The 14,858-nt window shown below is 40.7% G+C and overlaps 1 protein-coding gene across 3 annotated transcripts in view; it reads right to left on the bottom strand.

The window, feature by feature from the left end:
• ect2 (epithelial cell transforming 2) overlaps nucleotides 1-8,388 on the bottom strand; it is an 85,122-nt gene extending 76,734 nt beyond the window's left edge. For all 3 annotated transcript variants that reach the window (XM_060834156.1, XM_060834155.1, XM_060834157.1), the window contains exon 1: nucleotides 8,115-8,388. In XM_060834156.1, the coding sequence (XP_060690139.1) occupies nucleotides 8,115-8,244 (130 nt within the window). In that variant the 5' untranslated portion in view covers nucleotides 8,245-8,388. The remainder of the gene's footprint in view (nucleotides 1-8,114) is intronic.
• Between the last annotated feature and the right edge of the window lie 6,470 nt (nucleotides 8,389-14,858).

Here is a 14,858-nt window from a genome sequence, read left to right on the forward strand (position 1 = left end):
GTAAGTTAGGTTTATACTCAGAGTTTAGGAGGTTGAGAGGAGACCTTAATGAACCACGGAAGATGTTAAAAAGGGTCTTGACAGTATAGAAGCAGGGAGGTTGTTTCTCCTCCTGGAGAGTCTTGAACAACATGGCATGATCTGAGTAAAGGGTCACACATTAGGATATTTGAGATAGATTCTCAAAAGAACTGTGGAATTCTTCCTGCAGAGAGCTGTAGAGGCTGGTTGGTAATAATATTCAAGGCTGAGACACAGATTTTTGAAATTGTAGGGGAATCAATGATGTGACATTATAGATTTCAATACTTGAGTAACTGTTCAGGGATTGAATCAAAAGACAAAACGTTACATGGAAATAATCAGCAATACCTCTATCTGGAATAAACTATTAAAAGGACAAGAACAAGTTTGTACAAGAATTGAAAGCAATTAGACATGTCAGGCAAAGGAAGAGTGCAGGCTACATGAAATAAAACTGCTTTGACACCTGCTTGATAAACCGAATGCTTTATGGCTATAAAAGGCAAAATTGTCCTGAAGAACTGGAGCTCACTGCAAAAGAGTTTAGGGTAAAAGGAGAAAATGTTTCCACTATCAAAATTGTTAACAAATTTGAACACTTCAATAAAGTCACCTGCTCCAAAGAATGAACCAAATTTGCCTGATCTTCCCTTGTGTCTAGAAATCCCTCATTCCTGTTGTTATTTCCTTTCCACTTTAAGGCATTAACATCTTTCCTTAAAATAAAAAAAGGAGTGTCCAGAACTGAACACAATACTCCAAATGTGGTCAGACCAATGATACATAGAAGTGCACCATCACTCCCTTGCTTTTATACTCTACCCTCCATTTATAAATGAGCCCTTCCTGAAGCCCTCTGATCTCCAGCATCTGCAGTCTTTACTTTCTCCTCCATTTATAAACTCAAGGATCCTATAACCCTCCTCAGCAACCATTGTTTCAATTTGCCTGGCCATCTTCAGAGAATCATGCACTTGAACCAAGGTTTCTCTGAACTTGTACACCCCTCAAACTTGTACCTTGGAGCCTGTATTGTCTTTCCATGTTTCTTCCACCAAAATGTATCTCTGCATTGAAATTCATTTGTCAGGTATCAGCCCATTTGGCCAACTTACCAGTATTCCTCTGAAGTCATTCAGTGTCATCCTCACAATTCACTATTCACCCAAGCTTAGAAATTATCCACAAATTTAGAGATTTTGCCCTCAATACCCACCTGCACATCATTTATTTAAAAATCATAAAAGGCTAAAGTTGCCATCACCAAGCCATGTCCAATCTGCAAATATCCGGTTTGTTCCAAAATGGAGAATCCCAAGTAATTTGCTGTGACTCAATTTATCTAGCATAAACAATATAAAAGGTACTCAAGGACAAAGACAAAGCATATAGTAGAGTGAACAACTGGCTTTCCGAAGTCCTGGATCAACACCACAGAAATTCTTTACACTCAAAAGTATTTATGATTGACCATGATACAGGAACGTTTAAGTGAGTGGGAAAGCAAGAAGGAATGCAATATAGTGAGAGCAATTGACACTGTCCTCTGCAGCAAAAAAAAACACAGCTTGAAGACAGTGTTGCCTGACTAGCATCTGCTCAGGACTGTAAAAGAATTTTATAGTGAGGGGTATGTGGATGCAAGCAGAAGAGGTACAGTTAGTAAGTTTGCAGATGACACCAAAATTGGAGGTGTAGTGGACAGCGAAGAGGGTTACCTCAGATTACAACAGGTTCTTGACCAGATGGGCTAATGTTTAATTCAGATAAACGTGAGGTGCTGCATTTGGGAAAACAAATCTTAGCAGGAGTTATACACTTAATGGTAAGGTCCTAGGGAGTGTTGCTGAATAAAGAGACCTTGGAGTACAGGTTCATAACTCCTTGAAAGTGGAGTCGCAGGTAGATACATTAGCGAAGGCGGCATTTGGTATGCTTTCCTTTATTGGTCAGAGTATTGAGTATAGGAGTTGGGAGGTCATGTTGCAGCTGTAGACGACATTGTTTAGGCCACTGTTGGAATATTGTGCGCAATTCTAGTCTCCTTCCTATTGGAAAGATGTTGTGAAACTGGAAAGGGTTCAGAAAAGATTTACAAGGATGTTGTCAGGGTTGGAGGATTTGAGCTACAGGGAGAGGTTGAATAGGCTGGGGCTGTTTTCTCTGGAGAGTCAGAGACTGAGGTGTGATCTTATAGAGGTTTATAAAATCATGAGGGACATGGATAGGAAAATAGACAAAGTATTTTGCCTGGGGTTGGGGAGTCCAGAACTAGAGAGCATAGGTTTAGGGTGAGAGGGGAAGACATAAGAGAGACCTACAGGGCAACGTTTTCACACAGAGGGTGGTACATGTATGGAATGAGCTGCCAGAGGAAGTGGTGGAGGCTGGTACAATTGCAACATTTAAGAGGCATTTAGATAGTTGTATGAAAACGAAGGGTTTGGAGGGACATGGGCCAGCTGCTAGCAGGTGGGACTAGATTGGGTGGAATATCTGGTCAGCATGGACAGGTTGGACTGAAGGGCCTGTTTCCATGCTGTACATCTCTATGACGAGGACTCAGGTCATCTTGATCCATGTAGGTACCAACGACATAAGCGGGGCAAGTGAAACAGCTAGTCATCAAATTAATATGAGAACTTCATTTGATTCTCTCTATTTTTTGAACCGCAGACAAATTGGTATCAAGCAAACAAAATTCAAAATAAGCGTAGGGTTGTAAGTTTAGTGACAGAAGAAGTGAAAAAGTATAAAAGGCAAGTTACTTGTGGGAGCGGTGTGCAATCCTCTAACAGTAAGAGGACATGGAATTTCATCAGTCAAATATAGCAATGATCATGGATTATTCTAATCTACACATGGAACACAAAAATCAGATATGCAAAGGTAGCCAGAGGAGGGCTTCATTGGAGGTTTTCAAGATAGTTCTTTTCGAACAGCAAATTCTGGAACCTATCAACAAGCTATACTAGAATTTTACTTTGCAATGCAATAGTATAAATTAATGACTTTATAGTTAAGATACCATTAGGTAGCAGTGAACAAAGATTGAATTTTGCATTCAGTTTAGAGGGAGAAGTGCAAGTCCAAGACTAGTATTTTAAAAACTTTAGTAATAGCAATTATGAGGACGTGGAGGTAGAGAAAGCTAAAGCAAACTGGCAAATTAGGTTAAGAGATAGGCTAATGCAATTGTAGAACATTTAAAGGGCTATTTCAAAACAAGAACAAAAGATTTTATGAATGGTGTTAACACGTGTGCTTAAAGATAGCATAAAATTTAAAGAAAAATCATTAAGTGTTTAAAGATAGGCAGCAGGCGAAACATGAAAAATAGCAAAGTACGACCAAAAGATTAGAGGGGGAAAAGAAACATGAGAGAAAGATAGCAAAACTATAAGACAGATACAAAAGTTTCCAATGGAGAGAGAAAAGTGTTATAGAGCAACTTGTTGGAGTTGCAGGCTGATAATTTTCCAGGTCCTGACAAATTTCACCCTATGATCTTAAACAAAAACAGTAGTGAGATAGTTGATGTATTAATTTGAATTTACCCAAGTTTCCTAGATTCACAGAAAGCTCAAATCAGATTGGGAAAGTGAGAGCAACACTTCTTTACAAAAAGAGACAAACAGCAGAAAACTATAGGCCAAGTAACTTTTAGATTAGATTAGATAACTTACAGATATGCCTCATAGCAAAGATGTTGGAAACTAATCATTAAAGATGTTAGGCAAGAGTCACCATGATTTTGAGAAAGGGAAATCATGTTTAAATCACATCATTGGAGTTCTTTGAAGTAGGTAACAGGATGCAAATAAAGGAAAACAGGCCCCCATATCATACTTCGTTTTCCAGAAGACATCTGAATAAGGTGTCACATTATAAAAAGGAAAATAAAAGCTGACCACGCTGCAATGTGGAATCTTGCCAAGAGCCTTGCTCAATTCCACATCGGCCACTTCAACTGAGTTAATGTCATTAATCTCCCTTTGTACTTGCTTGACGAACCTGTTTGAATTTGTTTTTTTGCACGTGATCTTCCTTTTACAAATTCATACTGGCTATGCTTGATTAATCGATGCCTTTCCAAGTGGCTGTCTCTCAGAATTGATGCTAGATGTACTTATTTAAAAACTACTGCAGCTAACAAAACATCATTCGATGTAGGTTTGCTTGCTGAGCTGGGAGGTTAGTTTCCAGATATTTTGCCACCATACTTGGTAATATCTTCAGTGAGCTTCCAGACGAAGCACTGCAGCTTTGTTTACGGATGTTGGGATGATTATTGAACTACAAAAGCAATCATCCCAACATCCATCAGAACATTATTATTTCAACAAGCCGCCAAACACTGCAGCACAGAGGAACTATACAGAGCAGAGGAAAAATGACCTATACAGCGTAATAAAAAAAAAATTGGGTACCCAATGAACACAGTGTGCTGATTTTTCAGCAACAAACCCAAACAAGCAGGCAACATGCACCCAGAAACCCTAGCTACTCTCCCCTACATTAAAGGCATCACAGAAATGACTGCCAGACTACTCAGACCCCTTGGTGTCATGGTAGCCCACAAACCCACCAACACACTAAAACAGCAGCTTATGAACTTGAAAGACCCTATACAGACAACAAGCAAAACTAATGTCAGTTACAAAATACCGTCCAAGAACTGTAACAAACACTGCATTGGTCAAACAGCCAGAAAACTAGCCACTAGCATACATAAACATCAACTAACCACAAAACGACATGACCCCACTCTCTCTCTCTCTCTCTCTCTCTCTCTCTCTCTCTCTGGCATCCTTACATACAGGTAAGGAAGGAACACCCCTTCAACTGGGACAAGACATCCCATCCTAGGACAAGCCAAACAGACACGCTCGAGGATTCCTAGAAGCATGGCATACCAACCGGAACTCTTATCAACGAACACATTGACTTGGACCCTATTTACCAGCACCACCCACCCCCCCAAGAGAAAGAAAACAGGAAATGACATCAACCCAAACATAAATAGAAAGCAGGAATCATCAGCAGTGCTTTGTCCAGAGGTCAATGAAGATGTTACCTAAAATGGTGACAAAACATCTGAAGATGAACCTTACAGCTCAGCAAGCAAACCTACATCCAGAACCTCAATTCGAGCTGCAAATCTTCTAAAAACACATTACTGCATATATATTTTGTACAGTTGGGATATGTCCTCTTAAAATCTATCAGCAAATTTAGTAACCCTATCTTAAGTTCTTCCATGCAAGTCATTACTTTTTAAAAAGTTGATGTTATGACACGGATTCCAATGGCATATTTCTTATTATGTCTGGTTATATCTTATCAACCAGAAAAGATGAGTTATGCCTACTTTTTTTTTGTTTACAGTTGCTCGGACAATCTTCTATCCTTGTTAATATGCTACCTCTACACACAGGACTTCCAGATTTCCCTGCATCTCCCAGCTAGATACAAAATTGGCTCAGTGACAGAAAACAAAGGCATTTTCTGACGGTTGTTTTGCTAACTAGAAAGCTGCTTCCATTAAAGTTCCAAGGCTCAATACAGCGTGGCCTGTTTTTGTGGCATATATTAACAATTTCAATACAAAATGAGAGGATAAGATAAAGTTTGCAGATGACAAAAAAATGGATGCATGTTTTGATATGAAAGAACTAAAAATCTAAATCAATAGATCAGTCTGATTATCAGTCAAGTGCCAAATGAAATTCAACCTAGAGAACTGCAAGATGATGCACATGGGCAAAGAAATGCACAATTAACAGGAATATATCGAAAGGTGCAGAGGAAATTAAGGACCTCAGGGTGAATCACCACAGATCCCAGAAGGTAGCAGAGCAGGTCAAATAGACGTTCAAGGCAGCATGTGGAATACTTTCATTTATGAGCATGAGGTATAGAATAAGAGTAGACAGGCTATCCTGGAAATCTACTCAAGTCCCACCTATAAAATAATTTATAATGTGTGCAGGTCTGGTCACCTCCTTGCATAAAGAATTTTAAAGGCTCCAGAGGTATCATACCATGCCTGAACAGTGATCTTTTTAAAAAAAACTCAGTAACTGCACTAGATTAGATGCCACACACATTTGCAAGGATTTTACCTAGACTGGAAAAATGCACGTATGAAGACAGATTTGGGAAACTGGAGTTATTCTCCAGCTGAGGAGAGATTTGATGGAAATATAGAAAACAGTGAAGGGCTCAATAAAGTGGCTAGGAAAGCATGTTAGCACGGTCAGTGTTTAAGAGGTATAGATTTAGAAGTAACAATATTGGAGTGGGGCACAAGTAGAAAAGAGGAAAAAAAAAGGATTTTTCACCCAAAGGAAAAGTGTCTGGAACTCACTACCAAAAAGAATACCAGAGGCAGAAACCCTCATGTTAAAAAGATCTCTGGAGATGCATTTCAAATCTACAACATGCATACATTCAGACTAAACACTGTAAAGTGCTTAAAAACAGAATGTAATGGAAAACATATCTGGCAGCATTGTTAAGTTTGTTTTCCTCTCTAAAAATACTGCCAAGCCTGCAAAGTTTCTCCAGTACTTTCTATCTTTGTTCCATATTTCCAGCACTCTCCGTTATAGAATTATACAGCATGGAAACTGCTTTATCTTCTGAAAAGTGCACAGAAAAGATTTACAAGGATGTTGTCAGGATTAGAGAGCTTGAGCTAAAAGGGTTTGAATAGTCTGGGAGCGTCAGAGGCTGAGGGGTGACATTATAGAGGTTCTTAAAATCATGCAGGGCATAGATGTGGTGAATAGCCAAGCTCTTTTCCCCAAAGCAGTGAAGTCCAAAACAAGAAGGCACAGGTTTAAGGTGGGGACTGGGGGTGGAATTTAAAAGGGACCTCAGGAGCAACTTTTTCCACAGAGAGGGTGATGCCTGTATGGAATAAGGTGCCAAAAGAAGTGGTGGAGACGGGTACAATTACAATATTTAAAAGGCATCCGAGTGTGTAAATGAATAGGACGGGTTTAGAGCCAACTGCTGAGAACGTGTTGCTGGTTAAAGCACAGCAGTTTAGGCAGCATCCAAGGAATAGGAAATTCGACGTTTCGGGCATAAGCCCTTCATCAGGAATGAAGAGAGTGTGCCAAGCAGGCTAAGATAAAAGGTAGGGAGGAGGGACTTGGGGGAGGGGCGATGGAGATGTGATAGGTGGAAGGAGGTCAAGGTGAGGGTGATAGGCCAGAGTGGGGTGGGGGCGGAGAGGTCAGGAAGAAGATTGCAGGTTAGGAGGGCGGTGCTGAGTTGAGGGAACCGACTGAGACAAGGTGGTGGTGGTGGAGAATGAGGAAACTGGAGAAATCGGAGTCCAAATTTTGTTGGTTGGAATGTAGTCCGGAGTCCGTGTGGGATCAGTCGGTTCCTAGGCAGGTGCTGAGGAAGGAGATGTGGCTGTGGTAGCGAGTCTGTTTGAGAACGTGGCCGAAGAGTTTCTGTGCAGAGGAGATGACCTGGGGGGTGCAGTGAGAGAGAGACTCATTGAAATCCTTGTAGAGGGAGGAAGAGAGCTTCTTCAAGGAAGGCAATAGGTTTACCCTTAGAGCCAACTGCGTCCAGATTAATTTAGGGTATTTGGGCAAGGTCGAGTTGGACCAAAGGGTTTGCTTCCGTGCTGTACATCTCAGGCTCTATATTACTGAAAAGTGGAGTTTGTTTAGATGGCTTCTTGGTTGACGTAGACACCAAAAGCTAAGTGACTTTTTGACAAGCAAGTTTTAATTATTCTAACAGCATAAAGTGACAAATAATACTTGCCTACAGTAAGCATTGCAGTAACCTCAGCCTAGGTATGCATTATCAACTTGCTACAAAGATTTACATCGGGCAATATGAATACTAAGCTAAGCGTTTGTGCTGTATATTGAAAAGATGGAGTCATAAGATTATATTTTATCGTCAGAATAGCCGTTGTAGCCTCTTCCGTTGAAGATGACCCCTGATGGAGTTTGGATCGTTATCAGGTACTAATGAGGCCCAGGGGATTGGAAAGTAACATGCCATAACCGCTTTCGGGCATTGGAACTGGAACTTTTGTCAAACACTCGCGTTACCTTCCACAGCGTCCGATACAGTCTCGATCAGGAGGTGCTCCTTGGAGGAGTCGGCGAGTCTGGAGTCGAAACCGGATGAATCTACCAGAACACTCCCGGCGCTAACGGCCGCTGAACCCCACTCGGCCATTGTCAGTCCGGCTGTAAGTAGCGGCTACGTCTCAATCCAAGCGACCCACAACTCCGCGGACAGGTATCGCGAATAAAAAAAATCAAAGCTCCGGTTTAAAGTTGGCGCTTTCTCTCGCCTTCTAACGGCTATGGAACCTGAACCCACCGCGTCCTCAACAACCAAATTCAAAATTCGGGCCACCCTTCTAAACGCCTCTTTGATTGGTCTACGCAGACGCATGGAGATAATTGGAAACTCCTTTTCTGATTGGTCATCCCGTGAACAGTTAAGATTCTGCTGCCGATGATTGGAGCTGGGGGTACCAAGGCCGTACCTGATTGGTCGGTGAACCGTCGTATCCTTCCGATCCGATAAAGACGACCCCCTACGGCATTCGGAAAACCCAAACTTTGACATGCTGGAAATCTGCAATAGTGAATATTTCATAACATCTGTAATTCGAAGTGTAGTGAGCTATCACTGAGTGCTAAACACTGTATTGAAAGAAACCACCTTTGTTTAGGTTCATTAACTTGTAAAACATATTCAAATATCCAATTCAGTTTGAAAAGTCGACACCACACAATCTCAGCGATATTATATACTACTTCGACGCTGTTTATAACTTAAACTACTGAACTGAAATTCTCTTTATTTTTCGATTATAATGAAAACAAGTAATTGCACGTGCTGAAGATCGGAAACTAAAGCGGAAATTGTTAAACTCGTTCTGAAGAAGGGTCACTGGATTAAAAACAACGTTCACTCTGCTCTTAGATCTGTCAATAAATCCTGGCTGATCTGCTGATTTTCTCCAGCAATTTCTGTTCTTGTTTCCTTTAGTTTTAACAGAATGGAGTAAACCACTTCACGTGTGCAATGACCTTTAAATAGGCCAGAACAGTAAATTGGGGACAGCACGTCTCTGATTCAGGATTCAGAGTTTGCTACAGTTACCAGAGGTAATTATTTTGTACTTTAAAAACAACTCAGTTCAAAAATAAGTCAGCTCCTGGTTGTCATAAAGCCTGCTGAAGAGCGTGTCCCTTTAAATGAACAACTTTTAAAAACATTCTGTAACAAAAAACAGAAGTTGCTGGAAAAGCTCAGCAGGTCTAGCAGCATTTATGCAGAGAAATCAAAGTTAACATTTCGGATCCAGTGACTCTTCCTCAGTTTCTGTTTTTATTTCTGATTTACAGCTTCTGCAATTCTTTTGGTTTTTAAACATTCTGTCACTGGCGAGTAAAGGTGAGAAATTACGCTAATGTGTTCACACACATTATGTAAACCTAAGGGGCAAAAGAGGAATAGATCAGCCCCAAAAAATTCAAGATTGATATATGTACAATTGGAAAATCACAAATCCTGGCTCTAGATGCCACTACATTTTGCCCCAAATCTGGAGAATAATCTGACACCAACTGTTCTTCCATGGAATGTATTTTGTTGAATCAACTCACGAGGGATATTGAACCATAAGAATGTTGTTTATTGTGGCAAAACGTGTCAAACTTTTGGGATACCAATTATTAAGTGTATTAAGTATTCTGAATAGTGTACACATTGCATCTACTACTAATGCACACAAAATATTCTTTACCTTAAATCTTCTTTAAAGACAACTGGAAATTTGGAGAAATACTCATTGTCTAGGAGAAAATCATCACCATGAATAGTGACTAAATCTACTGTGATTTTGCACCAAGAGAATGATGGAATCTTGTGAGGGTGCAGAGGTTATGTGCGGTGCTAATGAAACTTATAGCAATTTTATTCAGATTTAATAATTTGCTGAGTATGTCCGAGGTACTAGGGATATAATAGATATCGAAGTCAAATGCCTTACTCCTCACCAATGGCAGTCTTTTGTGAGAGGTGACTGCCAAGTAATGGGAAGTGCTCAACATATTCCAGAGTCTCCATTTCAGCATATTTGGATGGAATATTTGATTGACCAGGCTTAGGTTGAAATGTTTTTTGTTTTGGCAACATTCAGGGACAACGTGAGTTTTTTTGTATGCAGAACTGAAGAGATCAAGAATAGCTTGCAAATCTGGTGTAGGGTAGGAAATGTTAGTCAATTGCATGCTGTAAGTATACATGTGCATGACAGTCACTTTAGATATAGAAGTGACCACAATTACGTTTTTGTCTGGCAGTATTTCAAACTCTCCGAAGATTGTTCCTTTTCTTTAAATAACCAAGTTGGACTCAATATTTAAAGTGTAGTGTCACCAAAGTCCTGCACAAATGCATCAATATTTTTTTATTTAGGACCTCTTGTCCACTGGAAATAAAGGCTAATATCCCATTTACTTTCCTAATTGCTTGATGTATTTACCTACTAATGGTTTTCCCCAATATGGGTATACCCAAGTTTCTGAACAGTAACATGTACAAGATCCACACTTCTTAAAAACAATTCTGCCTTTTTGTTCTTATGGCCAAAGCAAATAACCTCATAAACCTCCACATTACACTTGACATATGCCACTATTTCCCACTCACTTGTGTTTACCTCTTTGCAGACTCTATGATTTCCTTGCATTGGCACCTGGATTTGAATCATCAGCAACCAGATACATCAAGTCTTTTTCTGACTCATACATAGATTTTATAGAGCACTGATCCTAGCCTGCCAACCTGAATATATACCATTTATGGCCATTTTCTTTTCCTGTCCATGAAGCAATCTCTATTCATTTTAATATATTCATTTTAACACCCCAAACTCCCCAAGTCCTTATTTTGCCTATTAACTTTTTGTATAGTACTTTATCAAATGACTTTTGTAAATTCAAGTGAACTGCAGCTTTTGGTCTCCCTTATCTACCTTATTAGTTACTCTTAATAGCCCTAGATTTCACTCTATTTCTGTTTTATAACAGGTCTTCTATTGTGAAGACAGAAAAAACATTTGTTCCATGTCTCTGCTGTTTCTGAATCTCCAGGGTAATTTCTCCTGTCTCCGCAGTTAAGGGACTAGTGCTTAGTTTAACTCTTGTTTTCCCTTTTTGAATACCTGTAAAAGCTCTTACTGGTTTTGAGAGTTCTGGTTGGTTTGCTGTCATTCCATTTTTAATCAATCCTGTGGTAGCCCTTTGCTACTTTCCAAAACACTCCCAACCTTTTGACATTAGAACTGAAAGGTGAATATAGCGAGTTAAGTTGTAAGCTAAAAGGCAGGATGAGCAGAGTAGTAATCTCAGGGTTACTACTGGTATCAAGGGTTAGTAAGCTTGGAGGGGTACCAATATCCTGGGCGAGAGGTATGCTAGAAATGTTTGCAAGGATTTAATTTGACAGGGGAATGAGAATTGGAACTCAGATCAGAGGATGAGGTATCTGTTGAATAGGCAGATGCAGTATACACAGAGTATGTGAGAAAAAATGGACAATTGATAGTGCAAAGTTGCAGTCAGTGTGAAGTGTGGCTCTTTTCACACAAAAATAGTCAGGAATAAGGGTGATGAACTTAGAGCATGGATGAGTACTTAGAACATTACAGCACAGCACAGCACTTTTGGCCCTCGATGTTGCATCAACCTGTGGAACTAATCTGAAGCCCATCGAACCTACACTATTCCATTCTTGTCCATGTGTCTATCCAATGACCATTTAAACGCCCTTAAAGTTGACGAATCTACTAGTGTTGCAGACAATGCCATCCACACCCCTACTACTGAGTAAAGAAACTACCTCTGACATGTCATATACCAATCACTCCTCATATTTCCCATCAACCACCACACTCTTCTTTAAGCTAGCCAATTTCTGAGCCAAACTGCTAAAATACCCTCAATTCTGTACCTCCATATTTTGTGCAATAGCCTACCATGGGGAACCTTATCAAATGTCTGACGAAAATCCATATACACCACATCAACCACTTTACTCTCATCATCTGTTTGGTCATCTTCTCAAAGAACTCAATAAGGTTTGTGAGGCAGGACCTACCCTTCACAAAAGTGTTGACCATCCCTAATCGACTTATAATCACCTAGAAAGGAATAAGTCCACTCTTATCCTTTCCAACCCTTTACCCACAACTGAAGTAGACTTTACTTTCCAGGGTTGGGTCAACCCCCTTCTTGAAGAAGGGAACAACATTTGCTATTCTACAGTCTTCTGGCACTATGCCTGTAGCTATGATGTTGTGGCCAGTACAGAGACTTGGATATCACAGGAACAGGAATGTTTCAGGGTTTAGAGGTTTCAAAAGGAATAGGGAGGGAGGTAAAAAGAGTTGGGGGAGTGGCATTGCTAGTTAAGGAGAGCCACAGAAAAGTAAATTATTGAGGAAGGCTTGTCTACTGAGTCATTATGGGTGGGTCAGAAACAGTAGAGGAACAGCCACTTTGTTGGGAGTTTTCTATTGATCCCACCAATAGCAACAGAGACACTGAGGAGCAGGTTGGGAGGCAGATTTTGGAAAGGTGCAAAAGTAAGTCCGTTGTTGCCATGGGTGACTTCAATTTCTCAAATGTTGATTGGAACCACCTCAGTGCAACAACTTCATATGCAGCAGGTTTTGTCAGGAATGTCAATATGTAGATAGGCCAACTAGAGGGGAGGCCATGTTGGATTTGGTGCTTGGCAATGAACCAGGACAGGTGTCAGACCTCTTGGCAGGACAGCATTTCAGTGATAATGATCACAACTTCCTGACCTTTATTATAGTCATGAAGAGGGATAGGATCAGACAGTATAGAAAAGTGTTTAACTGGGGGGAATTACAATGCTATTAGGCATGAACTGTGGATCATAAATTGGAAGCAGATATTCTCAGGGAAATACATGACAAAAATGTGGAGGTTGTTTAGGGAGCACATGCTGCAAATGCTGGATAAGCTTGTCCTACTGAGACAAGGAAAGAATGATAGAGTGAAGGAACCTTAGGTGAGAAGAAATGTGGAACATCTAGCAAGACGAAGGAGGAAGCAAGGATCACATAGCAAGGTAGCCAGAAAGGAACTGAAGAATGGACTTAAGAGAGTTAGAAGGTTCATGAAAGAGCCTTGGTGGTTAGGATTAAGGAAAACCCAAAAGCGTTCTATACTTCTGTGAGCAACAAGAAGATGGTCTGCGTGATGGTAAGGCCAATCATGGATAGTGGTGGGTAGTTGTGTCTGGAGTAGGTAGTGGTAGGGGAGGTCCTTAATGAATACTTTGCTTCAGTATTCTTTAGTGAGACAGACCTTGTTGTTTGTGAGGACAGCGTGAAACAGACTGATATGCTCAAACAGGTTGATGTTGAGGTGGTGTGCCGGAAATTTTGAAAAACATTAGGATAGGTAGGTTCCCTGTGCCAGACGGGATATACCCAAGGTTAAGTTGAGAAGCAAAGAGAGAGACTGCTGTGCCATCAAGGATGATCTTTGCATCCTCACTGTCCACTGGAGTAGTGCCAGATGATTGGAGGGTGGCCAATGTTATTCCATTGTTCAAGAATTACCCTGGCAATTAGGTGGGCGGTAGGCAAATTATTGGAGAAGTTTCTGAGAGTCAGGATTTTTGATTATTTGGAAAAGCACAGTTTGATTAGAGATAGATCAGCATGGCTTTGAGAGGGGCAGGTCATGCCTCACAAGCCTTATTGAATTTTTTCACAATGTGACAAAACACATTGATGAAGGTAGAATAGTGCATGTGGTGTGTGCCGTTTTTACCAAAACGTTTGATAGGGTTCCCCATGGTAGGCTCATTCAGAAAGAAAGGAGACATGAGATACAGAGAAATTTCGCTGTCTGGATATAGAATTTGCTAGCTCATAGAAGACAAGGGTTGGTAGTAGATGGAAAGTATTTAACCAGTGGTGTACCGCAGGAATCTGTTCTGAGACCTCTGCTCTGTGATTTTTATAAACATGGATGAGGAAATGAGAGGGTGAAGGAAATGTTAAGAAAGGCAATAAACTGTTGTGGTTCTGCTCGCCGAGCTGGAAGTTTTTGCTGCAAACGTTTCGTTCCCTGGCTAGGGAACATCATCAGTGCTGTTGGAGCCTCGTGTGAAGCGCTGCTTTGATGTTTCTTCCGGTATTTATATTGGTTTGTTCTTGCCGTTTCCGGGTGTCAGTTTCAGCTGTAGTGGTTTGTATATGGTGTCCAGGTCAATGTGTCTGTTGATGGAGTTTGGGGATGAATGCCATGCTTCTAGGAATTCTCTGGCTGTTCTCTGTCTGGCTTGTCCTATGATAGTGGTGTTTTCCCAGTCAAATTCATGTTGCTGGTTGTCTGAGTGTATGGTTACTAGAGATAGCTGGTCGTGTCGTTTTGTGGCTAGCTGATGTTCATGGATGCGGATTGTTAGCTGTCTTCCTGTTTGTCCTATATAGTGTTTTGTGCAGTCCTTGCATGGTATTTTGTAAACTACGTTAGTTTGGCTCATGCTGGGTATTGGGTCCTTTGTTCTAGTGAGTTGTTGTCTGAGCGTGGATGTTGGTTTGTGTGCTGTTATGAGTCCTAAGGGTCGCAGTAGTCTGGCTGTCAGTTCTGAGACGCTCCTGACGTATGGTAGAGTGGCTAGTCCTTTTGGTTGTGGCATGTCCTCATTCCTCGGTCTATCTCTTAGGCATCTATCACCAGATGCCTAAGAGATAGACCGAGGAACGAGGACATGCCACAACCAAA

This window comes from Hemiscyllium ocellatum, chromosome 13 (genome assembly GCF_020745735.1).
Source record: "Hemiscyllium ocellatum isolate sHemOce1 chromosome 13, sHemOce1.pat.X.cur, whole genome shotgun sequence".
In the NCBI taxonomy this organism is placed as follows: domain Eukaryota; kingdom Metazoa; phylum Chordata; class Chondrichthyes; order Orectolobiformes; family Hemiscylliidae; genus Hemiscyllium; species Hemiscyllium ocellatum.